The following is a 27076-nucleotide window of genomic DNA, read 5'->3' as shown; positions in this document are numbered from 1 at the left end:
TGCTTCCCATTTTAAACATTTCAATATGAAGGAAAAATAATGTGATAAAATCAGGCTGTATCTGAGTATCAATGATTTGATGTGTATGTAAGATTCATTTAGCAGATAACAGTGTGAACCTGGGAGGTCCAGGTCTCAAATCTTACCTCACTCACAAACTCACTAGATGGCCATAGGCAAGTCACTATTCCTTCATCCCCAAAACAACAATTTGCACTGAAATTCGGGGTGATTATAATCATTATAAAGGAGTGGCTATTAACATTACCTAAATCCTAGGTTCAGCCTCCAATGTCTTCAAGGTTTTCAAATAGCTCCTGTTCATAGTGTTGTCCACAACAGACAACACTACAAATAATTAGTTTGACTTGCTAAAAATACAGCTGCAGTTGTATGAAATGCTACCATATGTAATATTTATAGACTCGTATCAGATCAGCATTTCCACAAAAATGCTTTCCGATTGTAAAAGAAAAGGCTGAGAATGTTGATGTGAATTCCTAGAAGTAATCATGGACTGAAATCAAAATAAATCTACCCATTTCCTACTGTAATATACTTCAGTTTTAATGAACCAAAAATGAATGCAGTAGCAAATCTCTGAGAGTTGTGCAGAATTTGATAGTGGTTACACAGGTGATGTTAGAGGTTATGCAAAAATATTGACCAACTACTTATATCACAAAGGCAATGGCTTTTTAGTTTAAACTCTTTGAGGATCAAGAACAGAGAATATATGTACATTTTTACTCTTCATGAGTAAGATCAATGAGAAATAGGCAGAATGTGTTGCTATTCATTTAAAAGCCTTAGATGTGGGAAACTAAAGGTGAAAAAAAAATCACAGACAACAGGATGAAAAAGATTTTTTTTATTTCATTATTTTGTCACTGTCAATACTGTCCATGTCAATGTAACATGTTGCAAACAAATCCCCTTAGGGTTTCCCAGTTTTAAACAACTACAATATTTACAGGTTCTTTCCAACAACACACTCGCAGACACATTCGCACACACGCACGCGCACACACACACACACAAAATACACATATCCTATCCCTGGCAAGATTTCTATACGCTGGTTGATGCAAAATATATATTTCCAAGTTCCAACATTTTCACCCACCACAATCTATGTATTCATTAGCAATTCATTGTCAGGCTACGTTTGATAAGGATGCTAATAAGTTTAACTTTCAAGGTATATGATTTCCATCTGCAGAGCAACTTCACTGGGTTGTGTGTACACACAGTAGAAATGTCTAAATGGCATGTATTTTTAAAAAGTGCTTGCCTATGATTGGTGTGTTACACTTCTGAAGCCTTTTGGAGCAGCCATCTTAAAAACAGCCTTTAAAAATGGGTGAAAACTATTCAAGGGCTGTAGCTCCCACCAAGGTGTTATGTACCCACCATCATTTTACTAAGGCACATATTAAAAACTGCTATAATTTCTTATGCTGTCTATCATCACAGAGCAAAGGGTATTAGACACCAAGTAAGGCCAGACAAGTAGAAACCTATATAATAGGTAAAAAAATCCCTTAATAAAATTAGGTATATAATACCATGGTGGCTTATCCCCATACTTTATATGAAGTATCTCTATATGCTTTGAAGGTTTCTTCTATGTATACTTCTTCATTTAATTGCGATATTGGCTTTCTTCAAGGGCTTGAAGTGGAGGGCCCACAGTGATGGGTTATTATCTAGTCTCACTATTAGGGATTCCACTGCCTGCTTTGGTAATATTTTGCCCTAAAGCATTGTTCAATGGCTTCTATCATATTATTCCATCTAGTCAGCATTATCATATATTTTTGTGACTATTAGCTCCTCAGAAGCAAGACTGGGAGGTAAAGCCATGACAGAATTGAAAGCAGAGACATGCCAAGTGCTTTTATAATGGACATTGCTTTTTTAAAAAAGTTCTTCTCGTCATCTACTGAGGACACTTTTCCATTTCTGAGTTGATACAGAAGGTTACAATTCACTACTCGGATATTTGGTGTGTGTAGAACAGTTGGTTCTGTAAGAAAATCAAAGCATTTCAAAAAGAGGTTCAAAAGGAAAGTTTCTGATAACTTCCTCCAGGATATTCCACTGGGCAATTATGAAAGCTTCTGCATTTAATGTTCAACCCTTAGTTTTGCAGTCAGGTCATAAAGTATAGAATTAAAAACATCAACTGCACAAAGGCAAATTTTCATAGTGTGTTCCTAGATATATATTAGCAGAAGCTAATCTAAGAAAAGAGACATTTATCTATACTACTGGATTACCATGTGCATACAACATTGAGAACTGAATGGCAGAGTTCTGAAAGTTGTAAGAATTCGAAAACAGATTGCACATCTTGTTGGAGATGTGATGAAAGCTGTATAGCCATTGTATCATTTGGTTTTCAGGCTGACCTAATAGGCTGAATAAAGCGAAAAGCAGATGGGTTTCGCATATAAATTATCTATGCATTCATAGGTGGTCATATAAAAACTAAGCATCCCAGAGCTCGATTCCCAAATTAATGGGAAAGAGTCAAGTTAAGAAACCTGAGGATGAGGGATTGAAGAAGAGGACCCACACTGATGGGTTATTTGGTTTCACAGAATTCTACTGCCTGCCTTTTGCTCTAAAGAATCATTCAAAGGCTTTTGCCATATGAATTACATATCTCCATGTAAAACATTCACTGCAAACTAGATGAGTTTTATATGTAAAACTAGTGTAACCAAAAATCGATGTTTACAAAGAACCAAATTAAATTATCAACAAATTTAAATACCAAACACCAGAACCTGAAGTCTTGAAGTTAGAAACTCATTTTAAATTCTACATTTTAGTCCCAAGTGAAAGCAAATATTCAGAAAAGAGAAAGACCTTGTTTGCAAAGAAACATAACATGGGCCATATTACACTGAATTTCTTGCTTCTTTCAAGGTGACACTTTAAAAGAAAGGTTTATTGATGGATTTAATTGCCTAAGAAATCACCCAATATATTCTTAAAAGATGGTTAGCCTTTTCCTTATGCACTTTCTAGGGAAACTCAAGATGTGAGTCATAAAAGAGCAAATATATAGTTGTCAATTGGGAAGGGAACCAGGAATGACCCATTAAAATGCAGAAGTTGGTTTCACTGTAAAATGACGAAATAGAGTCAGGTGCTAAATTAAAAGTATCTTGCCACTCATGTGATCAAGTGATGTACACAGGTCGCAGCCACAATCTAACTCAGCGTATTTGGAAAATAAAACAATGCTCACTTTATTGCTACTTTGCAAAGTCCTAAATCTTTTTATCATAGCACTGAACCATTGGTGTTAGGCCATTGCTTTCAAATGCCTTTGGATAAGATCAAATTTCAGCTCTTTTCCTAGGTACACAATTTTTTTTATTTCATGCCAATGTCTCCCTTCCATGATCACCCATGAATCACTTGATACTGAGAATATTAAAGAGAAGATGGCTGCTTCTAAAAGCTATAATTGTTGATTGTGTTCCAGATCACATAAAGGAAAACATCACTCCATATACACCTTTTCACGACGGCTGCAAGCAAATCATCAAAGCAAGAGGTCATGGAATATATTGCAGCTTCCGCTCCCTGTCCCAATGCTGTGTAAGTAACTTGTTTCCCAGAAAACACACTAAAAAAAACCCTCAAACACAGTAAAACCTAAGATATGCAACAAAAATCAATTTCACAGTTATACTCAAAACTACAGTTATTATAGAATATATAATAGCTGAAAATAAAATTTAAGTCACAAAAAGAATAATAATGACTAAAGGGAGCTAAAAGGCGAAATGGTATGATGATCAGGTGGTGCAGTTTCTATTTTTCCTTAACTGAAAAAAGTTGTTTCACCTGATTACATATACTAAGAAGTCCCAACACAAAGAAAGCCACAATACCATTTTTAAAAAACACAACAGAACAACTCGGGGCCCATCCAGTTTTCCTTGCAGAAAGCAAGCTTCTTCCAAAGGATGCTAGTAGTGTATTTTTACTGGTGACCATTGGAAACCAGATGAAGAGGGAAAAAGAAAAAGCACAACTGTGATTGGGCCAACAATAAAACTGTGAAATTGTTGCACATCTGCATCATCAATTTGTTTTATGAAAAACAGAAATTTCTGATATTTATTTTATATTTATACTCCATCATATATTGTGAATAGGATAGTAGGAACACACAGATGTGCAATCTAATGTATTAAACAACAACAATAACAAAAAGAATCAATGGCACATTTCCTATCATCAATATGAATATGGAGTAGGGAGAGGGTTAATCCCAAAGGCAATTTAAATAACGGTATTTTCTTCTTTCTATATATTTATATACATATAATATATATAAATAAATGTTCTGAGCAATCTCAGATTTTTTTTAGTGCATTGCCATAAAAAAAATAGTGCAGTTTTTGATTGATTTTTTTTTATAACTCACAAGGAATAAGAATTTAAGTCTGGTCGCACTTGCCATGAACAAATCCTCAATTCTGCTTCACACTGAACTCAAAATGTGTATCCTATTCAGTTATTTTAAAAAAGAAAGAACAAACAGATTCTATATTACTGTGACAACATATGGCCATTTTTGGCAAAACATTTTTTTTTTAAAAACGAGATGTTCCTTTTTTAAAACTGGAAAATTTTGTATTCTTTCAAAGCATTGCAATGCATAAAATAAAGTATAAAACAAAGATATGTTGTTTTTACCCTTCATGCACAATGTTTTTCCTCAGCAGCTAATCTGAAAAATACCAAAAAAAGGCCTTTGTGTTTATTTCGGCCAGAGGCTGACACACCCACTCAGTTGTTTTTCAAGTCTTTTCCTATTACTTGAGGCATCAGAAGCATCCTCTTGAAATTTGCACCTCATTTTTAAACTTTTTGGAAACGGACAAGAAGTTAACTATGAAAAGTAGGTCATACTTCAGCCCCTAGTTCCAGAACTCCAGTTTCAATCACAGCAACGTATTTGTCTTCAATCTGGACCAGCAGTATGGTTTTGTCTATGTGAGATCTACTCCCTGGATCTCTGCTGCAAGGCACCCATCGGTGAATCACCTGGGCATCAGTCAAGAAAAAGGGGATTGTTAAAAAAAAAGGTTAGATGAATATAACTATTATCATTCTGTAATCAGTGTTATTTCATGAAAAAACAATGAGCCACTAAGCCTTCTGGGAAGGCTTTAAGAACAGAAACAGGAGAGGAAGTGAAGGAATGCTGTATTTTTTAGAATGGTGCAGTTCTCTAATGTTCAAATGGCTATTTTACACTTCACATTTTTTACATTAATCTGCAGAAATGAATGTTTTAAATAAGTGCCTAAGATGGCAGTAATTTAAACAGTATTAGCTGGAATCCTGCTGTTAATCCCAATTTAAATAGATCCTCTGAATCAATGGAATTTATCTATGTATTGACTAATATGTTTCAATGAATCTACTTTAGTTGGGCCTAATCAATAGGATTCAGGCCACTGTGCACTAAAATCCAAGGCTAATGTGTTCTGCACTCTTCAGGCAAAACTCCCTAACAGGTCTCCCCCTTTTTTTATTTTGCTGGGCAGGTTTCTAGAGTTTTTGGATATAAACTGCAGCTAAAATTAATCAAGAAACCAAAGGATTTGAGATTCAGTGGTCAATCTGGGGAGGGGGCCTTCAAGTGCTTTATATAGCCACTACACCTGGCTTGCAGAAGTAAAAACCCCCACCCTAGATTTGCAAATTAGTTTTTTTTATACTTTGTTTTTGAACACAAAGCATGAACACACGTGTATTGTATATTCAATATGGTATTTAGAACCAATGTGCATCTTTCCAATATCTGCAGCAGAATTGTAACTTACATGGCCTTCCATGCCTTCCTGAGGACTCCAGTCTTTCCAGCTGTTTCTTCCAGCTTTTAACCTTATTGTTTCATCTGGCCACTGCAGTTCTTTTCTTTTAGACAAGTTGATCCCTTCCAGTACTTGGCTAGTATCAGTTATCTGCAACAGTAAAAGTGTCATATGTTGGAGAAGTATTCATTTAAAACAGGACTTGATCATCTAATGTTTTTGGCTTCTGATTCTTATTAGTCCTAAACCAGTATGGTCATGCACAGCAGAAGAAGTAGTCCAACATCACTTGGAGGGTTGCAGGCACACTAGCCCTGACTTGAAGGTAAACTAAACCTTTTCCTTCTTCAGATAGATACAATCCTCATTTCCTAAGATAGCACAACTTCAGAATTTAGATGGACTACACAATTTACTGTTCCCTCCTATTATAATGCTTATCTTCCAAAGTTTTCTACCAAAGCTCTGGGTAAAAATCTATCAACAGTGAACACTTAATATATTCAGCAAATAAATCTTGATACACAAAATTAAACAAACCAAAAAAACCTGTCAACCTCTGGTCTATATCAATTTGGTATTGTTGTTATGCCCTTGCCAGTGAATTATGACTGATATTTATCTCATGTCAAAGGTCTACATGCAATGTCTTAATTTTTCCCCATGAATTAAGTTGCATTTGAGCATTATTCATTGCAGTAACTGCCTCTTCTTTTATAAAGATTTTTACAGTCTTCCTTGTTCGTTATATGTGCCGTGTAGCTATTGTTAAGAAATAAGGAAATGTCAATACAGTAAAAGTATAGTAAAGTTAATGGTTTCCCCTGATGTTAAGTCCAGTCGTGTCTGACTCTGGGAGTTGGTGCTCATCTCCATTTCTAAGCCGAAGAGCCGGCGTTGTCCATAGACACCTCCAAGATCATGTGGCCGGCATGATTGCATGGAGTGCCATTACCTTCCCGCCGGAGAGGTACCTATTGATCTACTCACATTTGCATGTTTTCGAACTGCTAGGTTGGCAGAAGCTGGAGGTAACAGCGGGCGCTCACTCTGCTCCCTGGATTTGAACCTGGGATCTTTCGGTCAGCAAGTTCAGCAGCTCAGCGCTTTAACACACTGTGCCACCGGAGGCTCAGTAAAAGTATAATACTTCATAAATATGTTACAAGAAGAAACTACCTTCATGGTACTACGCTGCATTACATTAAGGCATGAGATAATCAAATCCTGAACATATATTATTGACAAGTAATAAAAGCTGAAATAAAAAGCAAAGACACATAAGAAAAAGTCTGTTTCTCCGACTGATTCACCTGGATTCTGTAAACAACATCATCCCTTTTGGTTTGTGGCTGGCTTACAGGGCTCACATTTGTGCCTGCTTGCATATCTGTAACATTATTCATTCCATCTGTCCCTAGAAAGCCAACCAGGGCATGCTGTTTGCAGGCTGGGATGCTTTGGCTGGAGCTGCTTGAAGAAGGCAAGCCATGCTGCACGCTGACAGCCCCCGTCTGGCTAGCAGGTTCCATTTGGTTCACCATGGACAGACGCGACTGGATGGATGATGGGAGGTTACGAAGGGAGAGCTGGCTGGTGGAGGAGCGCCGGCAAGGCACAAAGCCAGTGGCAGAGGTGCGGAGTGATGAATGACGACTGCTGTAGCAATAAGATGACTGGCTGGCAACAGAGGCACGGGCAGGGGAATGTCTGACAAGGCTGGACTGTACAGAGTGAGCACTATGGCTGGTGCCTAGAAGTGAAATATGTGTGACCGTGAGAGCAGAGAAAAAATGCATGAGTCTCACATACTATAAGATTACACTAACATTATGCTTTATACCTTTTGCTTGATCTAAAATTGGCAAGCAGTTTGGGAAAGATTTTCTTGCTTTATATACAATGATCATCGTTTTCTGAAAAATTCAAAGTGTAATCTCACTGCAATTGAGATAGCAGAAACAGCACACCTTTCATTCATTAGGGGAAATGACCTATTGTCAATGTTCAACAAATGCAGAGCAAGGTGATGCCCAGGAATATATTTATTTTGTGAACATCTTTCAAAATTCATTCATGATCAACTGTTTTCTTTTAGGGCTGGTGCACTTTACAGTTTCCACTTCTAGATTGCACTGCTGCCTTAAACAGCAGGTGCCACCATTGTGCCAATATTTCTTGCATTGATCATTGACTGGTTTGGGCAATTTTTTTCAAGCATACCATGCTATACTTTTGAAGCACTGTACACAGAAAATTCTGTGATTCATGTGGTAAAACATGGCAGACACACAGCTCACCACAGGAGTTGACAGCAGTCATTAGAAACAATTTAAAATATACTTGATATGCCAACCATGATGTATACAACAACCCCATGACTTTCACTGGATTAATAAAATGCAAATGAACTACATGCCTTTTTAGGCCTAAGATCATCTGGCAGGACAAGCTGATCTTACACCTACTAATAAACTGCTATGTTATGTTTAGTCCAAGAAAGCAGTTAGGCAAACTGAATGCTACTGCATATGCCCCTTAACATTTTGTTAGAGAATGTTTCAGTCTTCTGTATACATGCTCATTTTCAAGTCAACTCCTTCCCCACACTCACCTTCCTGCTTTATCATGCTAACAGTATGATCAAAGCAATAAGGGGTGGAGAACCTGTGACCTTCTAGATATTGTTGGGATTTATAATGTCCATAAGTACTGATGGATTTGGCCCAATGGCCATCGAAGACCATGGAACTCCTATCCCTGCAGTAAGGAATTAAAATACACTGGCTCAACTTTACCCAGAGTAGCAGGGTGAGATGTGACAGGAGGATGCAATCCTGTTCCAGGTGCTGGTCCAACTGTTATATTCCCTCCTCCTCCTTGAGATACATTGCTCTGAGAGTCATGGGCAGTTGCACTGTTACTTGTACAAGAAGCTCCACCTCCAGCATCCGAGTCTTCAATGTTTCCTCCACTGTTGCAGCCAGCACCACAACCTTTTCTTAACCTGAACATGATGGAAACCCAATAGAAAATCGACTATAGGAAAGCAGACACAAGGTTCTTTCAGAATATTACAGAAAAAAATAATCCCCACCTAAAATGTAACACTAAGGCTGTGTAAGTCATACTGGGGAGTCTCCACTCCATCTAAATTCTAGTGGCATTACGAGATGGGCAACATGACAACACTTTTTTTTTTTTGCAAAAAAAGGCAACATGACAACACTGAAACATATATCATAGAAGTAAAGAACAGAACACTGACATGAAAATACTACTCAATGTTGAATTTTAAATGGAATATGGAAAATATAGTTTAATGTGTTGTGACAAACATTCCACTTTAATTTGAATAAAAGATATAAATGGAGTGTTCTGTATTTTCAAATGGAGAACTGCACACAGCTGAACCAGTACCAAATTTAATTTTCCAGTGTAACATCCAAATCAGCAGAACTTATATACATGGTTTTACTTATTGACTGAGAGCTTCCTGTACAGGTTGAACCTTCTTATCATTTGTCCCATTAAAAATAATGGGTTTTGCATATTTGCATAAAGCACAGGAATGTATCTTGCACAGATATGGTGGCTGTAATGTAGTTGCAATTAAGTATATCGATTTCAAAGAATTTGCTCATCCAGTTCTAGGCAAACAGGCTATTTCTGGGTCCTCAGACAGTTTGAAGAATTTTGTGATAAATTAATTTTGAACATCAAGTTAGCAGCACAGCTAAGGTAAGTCCTCTGGGTATAACTCACTCACACACAATATTTACTGGAACACAATATTTAAAGTGAGACAGTAGTGAAACCCTTTGTGCATGCATATCAAAAACTGTGCCGATCATAGAATGCATTTGCAAAAGAAAGGGAGTGGAAAGACATAAAACTTTACACAAAACCCGAGCCATCAGGAGGCAGCTAATAAAATAATAATTGTTGTTGTCATTATTGTTATTATTAGAATGTGAGCTATGTCCTAATACAGTTGCAATGGACTTTAACCACATCAGTAAATTATCTCTGAAGATCTTTTTAACGACTCACCTATGCCACGTAGATACTATGAAGTTCTTAATGTTTCCAAAACTAATAGCACCTCCAAGAATCTGTTTGAGCTGCTCATGACTGTCTGAGTAAGATGTAGTCAGGGGTGAAACATAGATTGGATATCCAATTGGCTGATCACAAGATGAGTTTATCATGTTCCTCAATGCCTGCTTGGCATTTTGGATGCTCCCTCTTTCTGGGTTGCGATTTCGCAAGAAGACCAGTTCCTGCTGCTGCCCAGCCCAAAGGCCACGCACACACTCTTTATTCACCTGAAGAAGTTGAAAGGATATGCCAGAATTAGGAAATTCAACAGGAAGATAAAAATAGGGCAGCATGTAGCAGACAATCTCAGATTTGTTTATAGTGGTTTTACAGTTACCTGACTACTATGAGATTACATCCTACCATCTAAGTCTACAAATGATGTAAAAATAGCCTATTTATTTTTAAAGAAACAAACAATAAACAAGTTCACAGTTACAATTAACAAGTTAACCAAGGCCAACTTATTTTTCCTTTGCTTCGGTTCTCAAGCTACACTTCTAAACACACTTGTAGGGATGTATATTTAACAAAATTCCCCCCTGAGTATGAATGAACATTTAGAGAAGTGCATGCCAATTCTGTTTAATTAATTGTATAGAAAGCAGTTAAATAAATACACAGTGGTATGAAAACCAAAACAATTTAACAAAAGAGAATTAACAAACCTTTGTCATGCAACCTGCTCTGGGGAAGAGGGGGAGACACTATTACATCTGAGGAAGAATTCTTATTTGTTACATTCTTCCAAGGTTTTTTAAAAATCTGTTTCCTCACAGACAACAACTTACTTTAATAACTCGAAAAATTAGATAGCGCCTGTTCAGCATGATAATTTTGTATTCATTGGTGCCATCATCCATCACATGGCGAAGGGCAAGCAGTGAGGGAGAATTGGAAAGAACAGCACTTCTCCAAGCAGGGTCCCCCTCATGAGCTATAACCAGATTTTGTTCATGGGATGTGATTGCTTCATAGAGAATGGCAGGGTCATCATATTCATCTGGAGAAGTGAAATGGTCCTAAATAGAGAAGTGGAGGTGTTGTTTATTCATGTCTTCACTATACGGAAAGTGACACATTTTAACGAATGCCAACATTAAGTAGACAGCCAGCATGATGTCTTGTTTTGAATGTCAGACTAGGCCGCATGGACACCAGCGCTCAAATGCCTCCTCAGTCATGGAAACCCACTGGTGAGCCTAGGCAAGTCCCAACCTCTGAGCCTTAGAAAAAAGCAAACCTTTTCTGACTAAATCATGCTAAGAACATACTTTGACAGGGCTGTGATAGATTAAAGTATACTTGGAGACATGTAACAACAATACACATCATGAAATTGCAACTAGGATCTCACCTATTCCAAAAGTTAGGTCAGTTCCCATGGACATTAAGACACATTTGAGAAGAATTTTTTTAAATAACAGAGGCTGCTTTTCTAAATGTAAGCAATATCAATTAAGGATTTCACAGAAATCTGACAGAGAAAAGTCATGAATTTACTTGCAAAAATAAGATTTTCCAAAACCAGAACCTTCTGGAAAGAAAAAGATATATCTGGATAAGCTCTTTAATACACTGAGAAAATATGCCTCAAAAATTCCGAGACACCTGCTGTGTAAATACAAACCTCATACATGAATTAAACAAAATTCAAACAAAGTGTAATATCGAGCCAATTCTTATTGTGCACTTTGACAGGTTGGCTTTTCCATTAAATATTTTCCATAAATGTCTCCCTTTTTCACTTTGAAAATTAGAACTTTATAAAGTCAAATCTCTATACAATAACAAGGCAACACAGCACTTGCAAATAACTTGAGCTGAACTAATCTATAGCCCCAATGCTTGAGCAATCTTTATACCTGATGCAGTTTTAATGACATGCGTATTCCTGGGACAACAACCTTTCTCAACAGCTCCATGTCTGCAAATATCCATTCATCTCGAATTGATGAAATACGAAAGTCTCCTTTAAACAATGCATGAAGTCCATACAAGAAGGATTCCAGATTACTGTTTAATTTGGAAAAGAAACATATTTATTGTAGCAAGTATTCAACATTTTACATTAGCAGAATGTTTAAATTCTGTTGAAAATGGCTAAGGGGTCTGGAACACTGTGGGTTGTAACACAAAAAGGCAAGTAATCATCTCAAGTAACTCTGCATAAAGAAGCTCAAATGATTTTCCTCCTTCAGTATCATCCTTATAAATTATTTTTGAAAGGTTTAGTGTAAATCTGATATCCTATTGTCTTTCCCTCCCCTCAAGGTTTATTAGATATTAAGAATTTGGTACTCATTAGCAGAGACTTGCAAAAAAGGCCCAAAATTGTGTCATTTAGTACCATTACTAATTTGTCATTGTAAAATAAGACCCTTGAAATTGTCTTGATGAAAGTGGCTCAGAAATCTCGTGCGAATGAATAATTTTTATGTGCTATTATTGTAGGAGGCTAGGCTCATCATTTTCCTTAAACACACAGAATTAGTCATTTTCTTAAAAACTTTCATCTGCAGGCACATGTCAGCTATTCAGATCTTCAGCTTCCTTTAAACAAGCAGACTGGATATACATTTGCATACTAATATCTTAAGGAGGGAATAGAAAGACGTACGAAATGACATTATTCAAATAGTCTGACCTTTTTATTCTTCCTAGTTCTGAAATAAGCACATTACCTAGACATATGATGTGAAGCAGTTCCTAGAGCTCTCCGACCAAGAACACAGAGTCCATAGCAAAGAGTGACTAGAGAAGAATCTTTATCTGCATTCAGAGGCTTTAAGTAGAGAAAAAAATATATGAAAAGACTGGGTAAAACAGATAAAAGTTACTACTGTGGGAAGAATTACAGTTAGGTTTTACATATATTTCAACCAGAAGCGAAGTCATCTTTTCATGAACATTTTCCAATACAAAAACCTGCTCTTCAGAGAGGGAATCTCCAGTTTACGAATGAACATCTTCACTTTTATGAAATGCAGAATGAACATTATAAATATTTTAATATAAGGTAGATGCAAAACTGCACCACTGGTAATAGAGGGTTAAATGCTAAAATATCTTAAGAGCAAATTTATGGCTTCCTCTACCATCAGAAAAGCCTTTGCAACACCTGGCACCCTCATTGTCTCTGACTCCTGCTTGGCTGGAACAGCATCCTGGCAACACCACTACCATCTACTATTGCACAAGAGTATAAATATATTACAGTGCTACGTGCTTAAGCTTTTATTTGCTTGATTGTTCAACTCTTGGAATTCCAGCATAAATTATTCTGTCCAAACTGAAGACATGATGCTCGCATAAATCCAGTCCTTTGTAGAAATGTCCTGAATGTGCAACAACATCAGACTCAGTAGGCTATGCATCCTTTTGGTCAGACATAAGTGACCAAGTCACACTGAATTTCTCTCCACTGAGAAAGGGTAAATCTGGGGAAAAGCCTATACACCTTTCTTCCAAGAGAAAAACAATCCCATCTTTTTCCTCAGTGGAAAAAAGAGACTGAAATCCAGTTGTGTTTCTGTTTACCAAGAAAGGAAATTGACTCCTTTCTCTGTTGTGAGAAACAGATCTGGGCTTCAGGTGCTTCTCTCTGCTGAGGAAAGAAAATGATAATTTTCCCTTGCTCTGCATGGCTCTGCACAGCTGGGCTTCTTCCAGATTTGGCACCCAGCGAGAGAGCTGCTTTTGGGAGCTCAGCACGGGAAAGATTGTGTCACCAGGCCAAAGTCTTTCCTTTACCTATTCTCCTTCCATGAGGCAGCAAGTGAGTACGGGGAGGGGACAATTTTACTGTGTACTATACAGTATTATCAGTTTTCAGCAGCATGTCAAATGGGGGAAAAGGGTTTCAGGTATTACCTTAAAATCATACATAATTTGATCTCTCATGCAATACGCAGACCCACTGAACTTACTTATTCACATATTTTTAACTTATGAAGGTTTGGTGTGTGGTTTACTCTGCTGTTTTATGCCCTTTTGTTTTTATTATGATGACAGATTTCTTATTTCATTGAACTTTGATTCGTGGTGTATTTTAGTCTTCCAGTGGCTCTTGAACACCATGTGGTATCCATTAGGATGAAAAGTGGTTAAAAATTACTTCCAACTGATTGACAAATAATAAAAGAAAAGGTTCACTTAAGAAAAAATTATGTGGTTGTAGCATTTGCCATGACTTATCATATACACTCGAAGATAAGTCGAGTTTTTCAGCCCTTTTTATGAGCTGAAAAAGCCTCCCTCAGCTTATAATCGGGTCAAGGTCAAGCTGGCGGCGGAGCCTGGAGGCCATTGCCTGCAGTATATGATCTATTTCTCTCTCATCTTACCCTCCCTTATCAATATTTACTTTTCCAAAGCCTCCCTCGCTCTTAACCAAGGGAATGTTTTGAAAAGGGAAATAAGCCTTTGCAATTCAGGAAGAATATATATATGCCCATTAATCTCACAAAAGCATTTTCCCCTGAAATATTTGTTAATCTCTGCTACAGATATATAGGCATTTCTCTCTGCAAGCCTTTGCAATCCCTATGTACCTTTATATTTGTATCTAACTACCTACATTAATTTTATATATGAATTTTCCCCTCATATGTTTGCAAGTCTTTGCAAATCCCATATACATATAGATATCTAGAGATTTCCATGTATCTGTATATCTGTATCTATGTGTATACATTATTTTATATATGAATTTTCACCTCACATGTTTGCAAATCTTTAAAAATCCTATACAGATATAATTATCTAGCTCTGCATTGTTTATGTAGGCATTGAATGTTTACCTGTTACTATGTTGGAAGTTGGCCTGAATCCCCATGGGGAGATAGGACAGGCTACAAATGAAGTTTTTATTATTATTATTATTATTATTATTATTATTATTATTATTATTATTATATTGTTAATACCGTATTATTTTGGTTGACCCTACTTTTCCACTTACAGAGCTAGTTTATTGTTTTTCTTTGAAGTAAATATTCAAAAACCTTTAACCTACTGATGCCTCAAAATAATTTCATTGGGATCTATTTTCATTCTGAAATTGACCCATAGCGGCTGCATTTCCCACCTTTGGCTTATACTCGAGTCAATACATTTCCCCAGTTTTTTGTGATAAAATTAGGTGCCTTGGCTTATATTAGAGTCGGCTTATACTCGAGTATTTACGATAAATGCTATGGGACTAGTAAACAACAGATAATAATAATAATAATAATAATAATAATAATAATAATAATAATACTTTATTTATACCCCGCCACCATCTCCCCACAGGGACTCGGTGCAGCTCACATGGGGCAAGGCCCGACTAAAACAATTTACAAAAACAACAGCATAAATACATTGAACAATATAAAAAAATGAAACACAGTAAGACAATAAAACAAGAGTTAAAAATATCAATCAACCACCAAATAAAATTCACTCGACTTCATTGGTGGGGGGGACGACTGCAGCAGAAATATAAAAATAACATCATCAGTTAAAATACCAGAATAAAAGGGACCTAATAAAATTCAGGATAGAGTTATAATGCCAACTGAGGCTGGTCATCCAGTGACTGTCTCACCAAAGGCCAACCTAAACATCCAGGTCTTCAGTTGTTTCTTGAAGGAGGATAGAGAGGGCACCAACCTAATCTCCCTGGGAAGGCAGTTCCAGAGCCGGGGGGCTCTGGAATTCCCTTCAGATGTCCTGAATAATTGAAAAGTGCTTACCTTTTCTCTCCGAGAGCAGCAATATTCTATCCAATTGAGGTAAATGACACAAAAACTCTCTCTGGAGATTCCCGCCAGCCGGTGGTCATAATCCTCATCAATATTGGGATTAAATGTAGGGTCCACATCAACATAATTTTGGTCTGCACACTGCTGCAGCCCTTCCTGCATTGTTTCATTTGATAACCATTCATCTAGCTTTGGAGAAGATGTTACATAATAGATGATACCCTGCCAACACGAAAGGTTAAAGGCATTAACAGATGCATGTCTGACCACAGCTCTTTATGGTGATTTTGTATGCTGCTGAAAAACACAGGGAGAAGAATCAAGGACATACTGTGAAACTGCTGAACCCATTTAATTAGTTTATCCATCATTTTCAGATTAGAACAGGGAGGGAAAAGAGAATGAAAATGTCTTATCCCTCCAGTTTTTCGTAAACGTGACACAAATGACATTTTGAAGATATTTAAAAAGTGCAGGGCTACTAGATACATCTTTACATTTGATTAGTTGTGCCGTTGGCTCTCAGACTAAGAATGCTGTTTTCAAAGTAATGTGTCTTTTATGTTTATATATTCAGTTCGGCCAATTTTAATTCCAGAGTTGTTATTCCACTTCCCTCTAACAACAAACTAACTACAATGGTGGGTATGAATAAAACATAACACAGATGTCAGAAATTTAGAGAAACCACATTGTTACACAATTGTGAAGAGCAGCCAATTTTGCCTGGATTAACAGATCATTAGCTTTTCTCACAGATCTACACAAATCTTCATGATGACTCTTCACTCCCCCAAAAACACATGTTAGCTCTGGAACTGTACCTTGACATAGTAAGTAGTGAGTATTTTTCTCAAGTCAAATACTTGAAGCATGGAAGCAGCACTGTTGTCGGTGATGCTGTAGCCCTCCAAGACATATTTTGTGACCAGAACTTCCCAGGCTAGCCAACGCTGGCCAAAGGCAGCATTAAAAGATAGCATGTGAGGGATATGACCCGGTTCACAGCAACAAAACCCTTCGTCTTCTTCTACACCCTCAGTGATGGCTTCTACTTCTCGTTGCTGACAATAGGTTCCTGAATTAAAAGAGATAAAGGCTTGTAAACATCAACAACTGTAAGAGCATCTGTGGCAGACAAGTAATTATCATATCCTATATACACACTGGATGGATGATAACTAAGGTACCTAATTGAGTTCATGGATGAGTATAGTTGGAGACTATCACAAAAGAGTTTTAATTTGTGATATGACAGTCTAAACACCAGCAGTTCTCAACCTGTGGTTCCCCAGATATTTTGGCCAGCTCCCAGAAATCCTAACAGCTGATAAACTGGCCGGGATTTCTGGGAGTTGTAGGGCAAAATACCTGGGGACCCAAAGGTTGAGAACCACTGGTCTAGCAGAAGGGATGCCAGAAATTACCAAAATAAGACCCAATCACCTCAAAACAACAACAGTAATGTAAGATTTAAAGTTTAAAAGCTTTGAGTTGGGTGATACCTATTACTTAAAAGAAGCCTGTTCACACCCAATGTTTTTATTCAAATTGAAAGAGTATTTTTCTAAAATGCATATAGTTTGATAAGAGCTAAGCTTATTCAACTAGTGTATAATATCTGTGAAACATAAGGCAAGTTCAGAGAGATTTATACCTCTAAATTCAAGCCCTCGGAGTTGGAAAGTAACCAAACCGTTGCCTATCTCTATAATGTGTACTAGTGCATTGAGGTAGTCAGAAGCAAGAATAAAGCAGTCTCCAGTGCTGTAATTCCCCCATCGCCCAAGGAGCAGATCTCCACACAGGCTGTGCTGAAGGGACCGAGATAGATGTTCATAAAAGATGGAATTCAAGTTATTGTCATCTGAACCTGCATAAAAATAATGCATATGACATTAAACTCAAACCAAGAATGTCAGTTCAAACCTACAGTTTGCAAGATTCATCCTAAGCATAATATAAGGCTAGGATCGACAATCAGGTTTATTGCTAAGTTGGTTTCTGCCTCCAACAAAATGAGAGGAAGGCCCCAAATTAATCTTAATCCTACTATTACAAATTAACAGACTTCCAAAAGGCTAAACCCCAGCAGACATCAGTATTACTAATAAATAAATACCCAAACAGATATAAATAAATAGATCTATTAATCTACTTATGAAAATGAAATGCAGGATGGATTTCTACCAGATTTAATTACCATGCATGAGATTAATTTGTAAATAAAATAACTAGTTTTACTGAAAGGAATATGCAACATAATCATGTCTCTGCTTTCATCAACAATTACCTGGATTCCTATCAAGCTGGGAAGCCAGTCTTGTGTTTGAGTGGTCCACTCGCTTTGTGCTAAAGGAAATGGCAGAACATGAAGAGTTACTCCCTTGTCAAACGGCCTTGATGATGGCTACAGAGTAGTTAGTCCTTCATTGCTTTAGTTGCCCATTTGTATTGCATTCTGTGTGACATGTATATGCTTCATGAAATATTGGGGAATGGGGGCAGATATATACAGAAACTTGATTATTATGAACAGGTTAACTGTCAAACAAGAATTTGCCTTATTATTTGCTATTCAACATGCTGTTTTATTCTGAATGTTTTTTAAAATGTATGTATGCAGTCGTGTCAGTATCGGCAAAGAAGAGCATCAAGGCAATGTAAATACAAAAAAAAAAAAAAAAAACGACTTTAAAAGCTTTGGAGGAATCATGCCAGTAAATGTATTCATAAACTGTACAATGTATAACATTAAAAACACATTCATTGCTACACAGGGATCTTCCTTTATGTTTCCAAAGTCACCTACTTGTAGTCTCTCTCCCAGAACTTGACAGGTCTGACATAAGATGTGATGAATATTGCACTTCCCAGAAAAGGATTTAGTGGGGTAGAGAAAAATGCAGACACAACTGCTTGAACAAAAAGCATTGCAGAATCTGTACAGTGATAGAATTAAGGATCTATAACTGTATCTGGTGATCAGGGCAGAATGACATAAAACAAATAGCACAATAGCACAATAATACAACTGTGGAACCTTAGAATTCTATTATACCATTTACGAAGACTCAATAGAACCATAGTCTGAATTTGAAACTATTATTTGAAGCACAATAATTCATAGCAGTTATCATGGACTGTGAGGAAAGAAGATAGGAAGAGAATAAATTCATTTAAAATGTCATGGTGGAAGAGACTTCTAATACCACAGACCGCCAAAAAAGACAAATAAATGCATCCTGGAGCAAATGAAACCTGAAGTCCCAGTAGAAGTCAACATAACTAGATTGAGCACCCCTCCCCATAATATACACATCACATAGCTATCATAACTCATGCCATATTATCTGGACAGTAAAGGAAGTAGAAGAGGATCCATTCATTTGAAATATGGTGCTTTGGGGCAGAGTTCTACAGACTTCATGATTTGCCAAAAAGACAAATGGGTCCAAGAGCAGGTAAACACTGGACTCCCACTTGAAACCAAAATAACTGAACAGGAGCTATCATGCTTTGGACATATTATCAGATGACATTACTCACTGGAAAAAACAATAACACTTGGTAAAGTGGAACAGAGCAGCTAAAGAGCAAGACCACATTACAGATGCATTGATTTAATAAAAGAAACCATGTCCCCAAGTTTGTAAAACCCGAGGATAGGTATTGATGACTCAGGCTCATGGAATTTTCTCATTCGTAGGGCCACTGTAAGTCACAGCTCACTTGATAATAAACAATAAAAATTTGCAACATGCATGCTATATACTACAGGCTAAACACATTCTTGCTGATATCAAACAATGCTCTACAGTAGAAACTGAATAGAAAAAGTGTGCAATTTGTCTTCTTTCTTGGTATATTCTTTTCCAAGCAAACACAAACTTCATCTCAAAGATTAATGCCCCATCAGTTTGTGTTGTAAGACTGAGCATAAAAGATAATATTTATTTTATATTCACTGAATATGCTTTAATCTACTGGGATTATGATTCTGGAATATCTTTCCCCTATGATTAAATAGGCTTCATACACCTGAACTTCAAAAAAGGATACGTGGCACTGCAAAAGGCTGGGCAAAAGCATGGAAAGCAGATCCCCAGGTGATTTGCCAAGGGGCAATGTAAGTATACACAAATCTCAACTTGTAAAAAAGCTCCCAAAGCTGGAAGGAAAACAGACACAGAATTAATAGTAGATCTCATACTATTGAGACATACACACATGATTTCGGCTTTCAAATAAAAACAGGGACTCTTCTGATATCTTAAAGACTTGGGAATATATATAGCATACACTTTTGTGAATTGGAATCCCTTCATCATATACCTCCAAATTGTCTCTGGAAGGTTGGAAAGCTGTAGTAGCAAGGGGAAGGAAGGTTCCAATGGGGTTGCTGGCACACCACTGGATTGAGCTCATGGTTGAGATCAGAAAATGTAAACAATGAGGTCAGTGGCAGGTTTAATGTAGGAAATTCAGTAGTTTTACATGCACTATAATATTTTTGAACAACTAATGCAGTCTCACTGAAATAAATGAGCTGCAAAAATTCAAAAATATGAAGCTTAATTTTATGTACACTGAAGAACACCTGATTCATTTATGTAGGCTATCACTGATATTTGATTCAATTCCACCATGAGTGGATTCTGAAACTCACAGGCCAAGAAGTAATTTCCCCAAACTCTAAATGGAACAGCATGTCCTCCTATGTTTCCTAGACCTGGTTTGGCAATGACAGTTTGGCACAAATTCTTGGAAAGATGTAGCAGTGTTAACCTTTAAGACAAAGGCCTATCCCTTATAACTGCCTATTTTGTGGGAATGGATGAAACCTATGAGGGCAATCTCAGTTAAGAGATATAAAAAGTTAAAAGTGCTACATCATCAAGCTTGCCTTCCTGCCTGATAATTTTGGCCTCATCTTCCCTGTGGACTCTTGCTACACATCTGAACAACAAAAGTGAGGATCCTTTTGAGACACCTAAGACTGTGGGAAAGATAACCCTATCAGTTGAAATATTTACTCTGACCCAGGAATACTAGGGTCACTATCATAATATTTTAATGGTATAGCATACAGAGTTTCAGTATTTTTTAAAAATCTAACATTACCTTGCTAAAGAGTATGGACATGAAGAACATGTCTAGCAGCATAGTCTCCGAGAAACGTTTGTAGTCAAATGTAAAGAAAAGCACTGTGAAAATGACAGTAACATACTGGTAGGTTGGGTTGCTGAAAGAGGAGCGCAACAGCTTCATGCCAGCTATAGTAATCATTAAAGCACCAAGTCTGCAATAAAAAAGATATTTCAAGTATTGTAAACATCTGTTGGTTATATAATCTGGATCTTTTTCCTGGCCATTATCTCTCTGTATTCTGCCCATTATATTTTCACTTTGACTTAATATACATTGACAACAACAACAACAACAACAACAACAACAACAACACACCTTTATTTATATCCCGCTTTTCTCCCTCACGGGACCCAAAGCGGCTTACAACATTAAATCACATCAACAACAACCAGAGCACATCAATAATATAAGCATAATAGGATAAACAGATTAAGAAAAACAACTACAGAACAGAGTTGTTGTGTGTTTTCCGGGCTGTATGGCCATGTCCCAGAAGAATTCTCTCCTGACATTTCAACCACATCTATGGCAGGCATCCTCAGAGGTTGTGAGATATTATACCTCACAACCTCTGAGGATGCCTGCCACAGATGTGGACAAAACGTCACGAGAGAATACTTCTGGAACATGGCCATACAGCCCGGAAAACACACAACCACCCTGTGATTCCGGCCATGAAAGCCTTCGACAACAAACTACAGTATACTTTCAAATTCATGAGGCATCATATCAAGACATATATTGCACTCTACTCCACTATTCCAATTAAAATGTTAGAAAGCTTCAGCCCAAGAACTAGGCCACATCAATATATGAAATTTTACTCTATATTTCCGCTATCATTAGCCTTTACTTTTCTTGCTTCTCTCCTTTGCATGCTTCCTCCTCATTCACCCAATCCTTCTATTTGCACTTAGTTTATTGATTATTCTACATGCTAACTCAATTCAGGGCTCCCACTCTTTACATTCTCCTTTCCCCAGAATCTGTTTCCAGTTCTTAGCACAATCCAAAATACCACTTGTAAGGTCTGTGGAAGGTTTTGAACTTAGCTATAATGAAATTGTTTCTTTCCCTCAAAGAAGCCATGCTGCAAAGTTTTTAACAGCTTTGCTTCCTGGACACCTTGTTCTTTGAATACTCTATGCTTTCACACAATTGCAGCCAATGTCAAAGGTTTCATTGTTACAGGCACAATTTATTTTTCACTTTTCCCTATCTCAAGTTGGTACACATGATTCTTATTTTCCAGTCTAACCTAAAGTAACCCTATACATTAGATTCAGATATAAGACTGTGGCTGACCGAAGTCACTAGAACAATCATCACTACCACCACCACCACCATCAGGCTGGATTAGACCAAAGCCCTATATAGTTTAGCTTCATGATCACTACAGTAACTAATCAAATGTCTATAAAAAGCCAACAAGCAGAACATGAATAGGATTGGGAGGAACTATATAATACTGGAAGAAAGACTGAAGTGCTAACAGATTGGACAAGCAACAGTAACATGTTATATATACCAATTTAATATATGTATGTGTGAATGAAAAAGGCAACCCAAATGATAATCTTTTACAGACAAAAATACATGCACATATGTATGTTTGTCTATAAGTATTTATGGTCTTTTCTACTTACTCTGTATCCAGTCTTTTTGGACTAGCGATAGCCTTTGCACTACTGCTGAGCTCATTGAGGACTATTAAAGGGTAGATAATATTTTTCTCCACAAAAAGAAGCCAAATATGAAGTTTCTCAAACCACATCAAATGAGCTGCATCTATGAAGAATTAGCAGAATACATTATGGAATCAAAAAGTTCAGCAGTTTGAAGACAGAAGCAAAGAAATCAAACTCAATTGATTCTGCCCTCAATTCCCCATCCTTTCAAACAGAGTAGTCAACTATGGTATGTTCTATTTCTACAAAGGGAAAACCTTTTCCTGCAAGGAAAAGGTTTTTACAACAGGAAATGAACAGATGCAATCAGGCCTGTAAAAAAAAAAGAAAAAGGGGGGGGGGGTTAAATTCTTATGTTTCAGGTTGAAAAAAATCTGGTTTACTCATGAATTTTAACTGGTTAACCAATTCATGAATAAACCAATTCCTTGAACCTGAAACATTTAGAGAAGGGGGTTGAACCCTTACCCCGGCCTCCTGGCTACCAGCCTGGATGCAATTCAAATACTGATACGTTTTATCAGAAACCCAGTATACTTTATTATCATAAAAATAATATTCAGTGAGAGATCATCCATAGCAAATTGCCATAAGCCAAGTGTGAGGAAATGAAAACTGCAATACTTACTGCGAACCTCAAATTGATAGTATTCCTTGGTTTTCAACAACGGATGAGAAAAACAATGCCAAGGGAGCTGCTTCCGGAGTTGAGGCAGAACATAATGGGTTATAAAACCTACCGATCCCACCAGAGCATAAAGAACATAGCTCAAGATAGGCTAATGGGTAAGAGAGAGAAAAAGACAAGTCTTAATATCAAAAAAGCAATTCTCCTCACAATTAGAATGTCTAATTTCATGTGCAGAGCAGCAGTGCTGACTAAAAGATGCCTTTCTTACAAATCCTCCCTCCACAGCCAGATGTTCCTGGGCTCATCACAAGTGATCCCAGTTGGTGTTCCTGAATTTTGTTATGGATGGAAATGAGGATCTCATTTTCAACAGTTAATATGGTATGTTACAAGAACAATCGCTCAGCAGGCTTGCCCTTGATAGGCTGGTGGACTTCTGAATTGCTTCAAATCCTCCTTCCCATTTGTTTTTCTGTGGGACAGGAATAAGACTTTTTTCTGTTTTGTTGGTGATATCATAACTTTCCTCTTTGCTCATGTGATTAGATCTATCAGTCTGATCTGAAGAAATATTTGCTAGGCCAATTATAGCAGAAGCTATAAGAAACTCCTGGAGGCACAACAAGTAAGAACATGGAGATATAAACATTATTTTAGTACTCCTAGGTAGCAAATATTCCCTTAAACTTTCTGAAGTCAGTTAATGGAAGATAAGTGAGAGAACACTACAGCAGTTACAGCTGGAAAGGAATGAAGAGCTTCAGTGGGTTAATATCCTGCATCATGAAATTATAGTAATTCCTCCAGTTCTTAAATTCTTAAAACATTGATAGACAAACTAAACAAGTTACCTGCAAGACTGTGAATACTGTGCTAACGTGAATTGCAAAGTAAAGCACTCCGATGACTATGCATATAACAAGATCAGATTGTAAACGTTCACTCTAAGAAGAAAAAAAAGGCATTAAAAGTACACCATATTAAAGATCGTCCCACCATCACTTTTAAATAATTTTATAGTCTTTGTCTACCAGATAAGTATTAATCATCCTGTTCTGTAAATGAACGTACCAGAAGACGATCTGGGAATAAGTGAACAGCTACAAAACAATCAGAATGATCTTCCTCTCATTCTATTTTTACTTTCATGGTCATAGAAATTACAGCTATGCAGCAACATCTGTACTCTGCAATGCAAACTGATTCCTCTGAAAGTTTCATCTTAAAATTGTTAATCACACCCACTCTAAACGTTTAACTCTCAAATAGTTATCATTCGGAAAACTAGTCAGCATGCTTATCAATCTGAGAACAAAGATGCTTACCACTGAATTTCTAAGTTTTTCAGGTAATGGATCTTTAACTTCAGATAAAGGATCCTCTGGATTTTTATCTTCTGATGTAGGAAAAAGTTTTGATTGCACTAGAGAGCTAAAATGTAAATGATAGATTTTTTTTGGTGAAAACTGTGGTTTGAACAGAATACATACAGCAGTTGATCTATTATATGAACTACTATCACAACACATGTGTGCCCTTTAATAACTTTCATAACTGCTAAAAAGACAAATAAATGGGTCCAAGAACCAATCAAACTTTTAACAACTCCGCTCTTTTTGCCATCCTTCTCTATTTCTGTAAACCCTGGGGTGGCGGTGGCCACCTAAGCGGTGTTTTAATGTTATAGAAGGAGGTAAGAGCGAGAAACAAACGGGAACGAACAAACAGGAGCCTGGCGTGGGAGAGAAGAAGGCACCACCGGCCATTAGAACTGGCGTTCTTATAAAGAAGCCTTTATCCTCTATTACATCTGGCTGTCGAACTGCCCTAAGGGATTATAGGAACTGTCCTTGTCCCCTCTCATACCTCATTGGAAGAGCATTCTGGGGTAAAGTTTAGAACTGTGGGCCTCTGTGGCCTCTGCCAGAAGCCCTGATAAAAACTTCGCCATTGGTTTACTCTTTTGTGTTGCCGGCTCAGCTGGAGGACCTCGCCGCTGACTGCTGGCTCACCCTGGCGCGGCTAGAGCTCGGGGCTGTTGCTCCTTGCCATTGGCCTGTTCTGCCGGCTGCTGGCCTGCTTGAGTACTGCAAAGCTCAGAGCTGCTACTCCTCTTTGCCCTTCTCGCTGCTCCTTGCTGTTGGCCTGTCTGTGAGGAGGCCTCACCTGATGCCGCTGGGGATTGGAACTGCGGCTCCTTCTTGCTGTTGGTTTGTCCCTGGAGGTGCTGGCCAACTACTGGACTTTCCATCAAGGCTGAACACCATGAGGTGCCTACGTCACCTGCTGTAGCAGCGACACTCTGCCCAAGGCCATACAGCGGTGTGGAAGAGCTCCTATTGGCCTTTACCAGCTTACCATCGTTGGTGTGGGTATACTACTATTGTTGGTTTGGAACTACCATTTGTCATCATTGGCTGGGAATTACCACCGCCCACTGCTCACAACAGACTGAAGGCCAATTTCCATCTTTTGAACTGGGCTTGAACATTTCCTACTCCACCTAACCCACCATTAATTGGCTCTGGTGATTTGTCTCATCTAGGTGTGCAGTAACCATCTTATTGACTAACCCCTGGACTAAGTACTATATTCTGTTGCTACTATTTAGTGTTAATATTCTATTATGAATTTTACCATCTTGGTATGAATTGTGCTTAGTCTTATCAACCTTGGGTTGTTAGTTGGGGTTAGGGAGGGAGTTGGGGTGGGAGGGCTTCGTTAATGACCTACAGAACAGCCATATTCCGTTTGGAATCATGTCAAAGCACATAGCCACTTTAGTATCTAAAGCACATATCGAAGCACATAGTCACTTTAGTACGTAAAGATCTATGCAATACTATGGCAAGAATAATATTCTCTGGCACTTTAATTGTGAATTTATTAACTTTTAGTTGTAGACCAGTTTCCTTACCCCAGTGATTTATTACAGCAATTAATGAACTAGATCCCTCCCCATCCTAGCACCTTGCACTTTAAGAATAAAAAAATAATGAGAGAGAGAGTTATAGGGCCTCCTAGCACATTTATCCCAGTAACTCTCAAGGAGGGGAGGGGGGAGGAAGGAAGGAGTTACCTCCAAAGGAGGATGGAGTGTAACACAATTAAATACAACTAAAACAGGGTTTATCTGTTTAATATCTAGTGCCAGCCTTATGACAGAGGAAAGGGAAAGCGGTCGTGGAAAGGGAGAGGGGGTGTCCACTAGCCGGAGTCCCCCCATTGAAGTGATTCAAGGGAGGGGGAGATATGGGAAAGGGAGGCCAAAAATGATTCAGCCTAGGGAAAGGAAAAGAGTTTTTGTAGATTTAAAACAGCCTCCTGACATGGTAAACTTGGATACCCAGGTTGGCAGTCCCTCCGGATTAAAGGTGGTGCTGCTGAATGCCAGGTCTATAAATGGAAAAACAACAATTACCCAGGATCTTATCCTGGATGAATGGGCAGACCTGGCGTGCATAACGGAGACCTGGTTGGATAAGGCGGGTGGGGTTAATCTCACCCAACTCTGTCCTCCCGGGTACTCAGTGAAGCATAAACCAAGATCTGGAGGGCGGGGAGGTGGTGTCGCAGTAGTCTATAAGGATTCCATCCCCCTGACCAGGTGCCCCATTCCTCAGTCAACCTTGTTTGAATGTGCCCACCTGAGGGTAGGTGACCGGGACAGATTGGGGATTCTGTTAGTATACTGACCACCCCACTGCACTAGTCTTTCTACCTTAGCTAGCTGGAGTGGTCTAGGGTCTGGCGTTGGAGTCCCAACAGCTCATTGTGCTGGGGGACTTCAACGTCCATGCTGAGACCATCCTTACTGGAGCGGCTCAGGACTTCATGGCCGCCATGGAAAGCATGGGGCTGTCCCAACTGGTATCTGGCCCCACCCACAGTGCGGGGTACATACTT

The 27076-nt window shown here is 38.0% G+C and overlaps 1 protein-coding gene across 4 annotated transcripts in view; it reads right to left on the bottom strand.

Annotated features, from left to right (window-relative positions):
* Positions 1-856: 856 nt before the first annotated feature.
* pcnx1 (pecanex 1) overlaps positions 857-27076 on the bottom strand; it is a 125888-nt gene continuing 99668 nt past the window's right edge. For all 4 annotated transcript variants that reach the window (XM_062968083.1, XM_062968085.1, XM_062968084.1 and 1 more), the window contains 19 exons: positions 24496-24601; positions 24022-24114; positions 23168-23318; positions 22498-22639; positions 20825-21002; positions 19763-19871; positions 18513-18642; positions 17994-18052; positions 17358-17573; positions 16525-16778; positions 15692-15922; positions 12638-12738; positions 11819-11969; positions 10745-10975; positions 9906-10180; positions 8651-8859; positions 7166-7605; positions 5862-6002; positions 857-5076 (listed from right to left, as the gene is read on the bottom strand). In XM_062968083.1, coding sequence (XP_062824153.1) covers positions 4936-5076; positions 5862-6002; positions 7166-7605; positions 8651-8859; positions 9906-10180; positions 10745-10975; positions 11819-11969; positions 12638-12738; positions 15692-15922; positions 16525-16778; positions 17358-17573; positions 17994-18052; positions 18513-18642; positions 19763-19871; positions 20825-21002; positions 22498-22639; positions 23168-23318; positions 24022-24114; positions 24496-24601 — 3358 coding nt within the window. In that variant the 3' untranslated portion in view covers positions 857-4935. The remainder of the gene's footprint in view (positions 5077-5861; positions 6003-7165; positions 7606-8650; positions 8860-9905; positions 10181-10744; positions 10976-11818; positions 11970-12637; positions 12739-15691; positions 15923-16524; positions 16779-17357; positions 17574-17993; positions 18053-18512; positions 18643-19762; positions 19872-20824; positions 21003-22497; positions 22640-23167; positions 23319-24021; positions 24115-24495; positions 24602-27076) is intronic.

The sequence above is a fragment of the Anolis carolinensis genome, chromosome 1 (assembly GCF_035594765.1).
Source record: "Anolis carolinensis isolate JA03-04 chromosome 1, rAnoCar3.1.pri, whole genome shotgun sequence".
Taxonomy (NCBI): Eukaryota; Metazoa; Chordata; class Lepidosauria; order Squamata; family Dactyloidae; genus Anolis; species Anolis carolinensis.
Note: the sequence above shows the minus strand (reverse complement) of the source record. Positions and strands in the feature narration are given on the sequence as shown.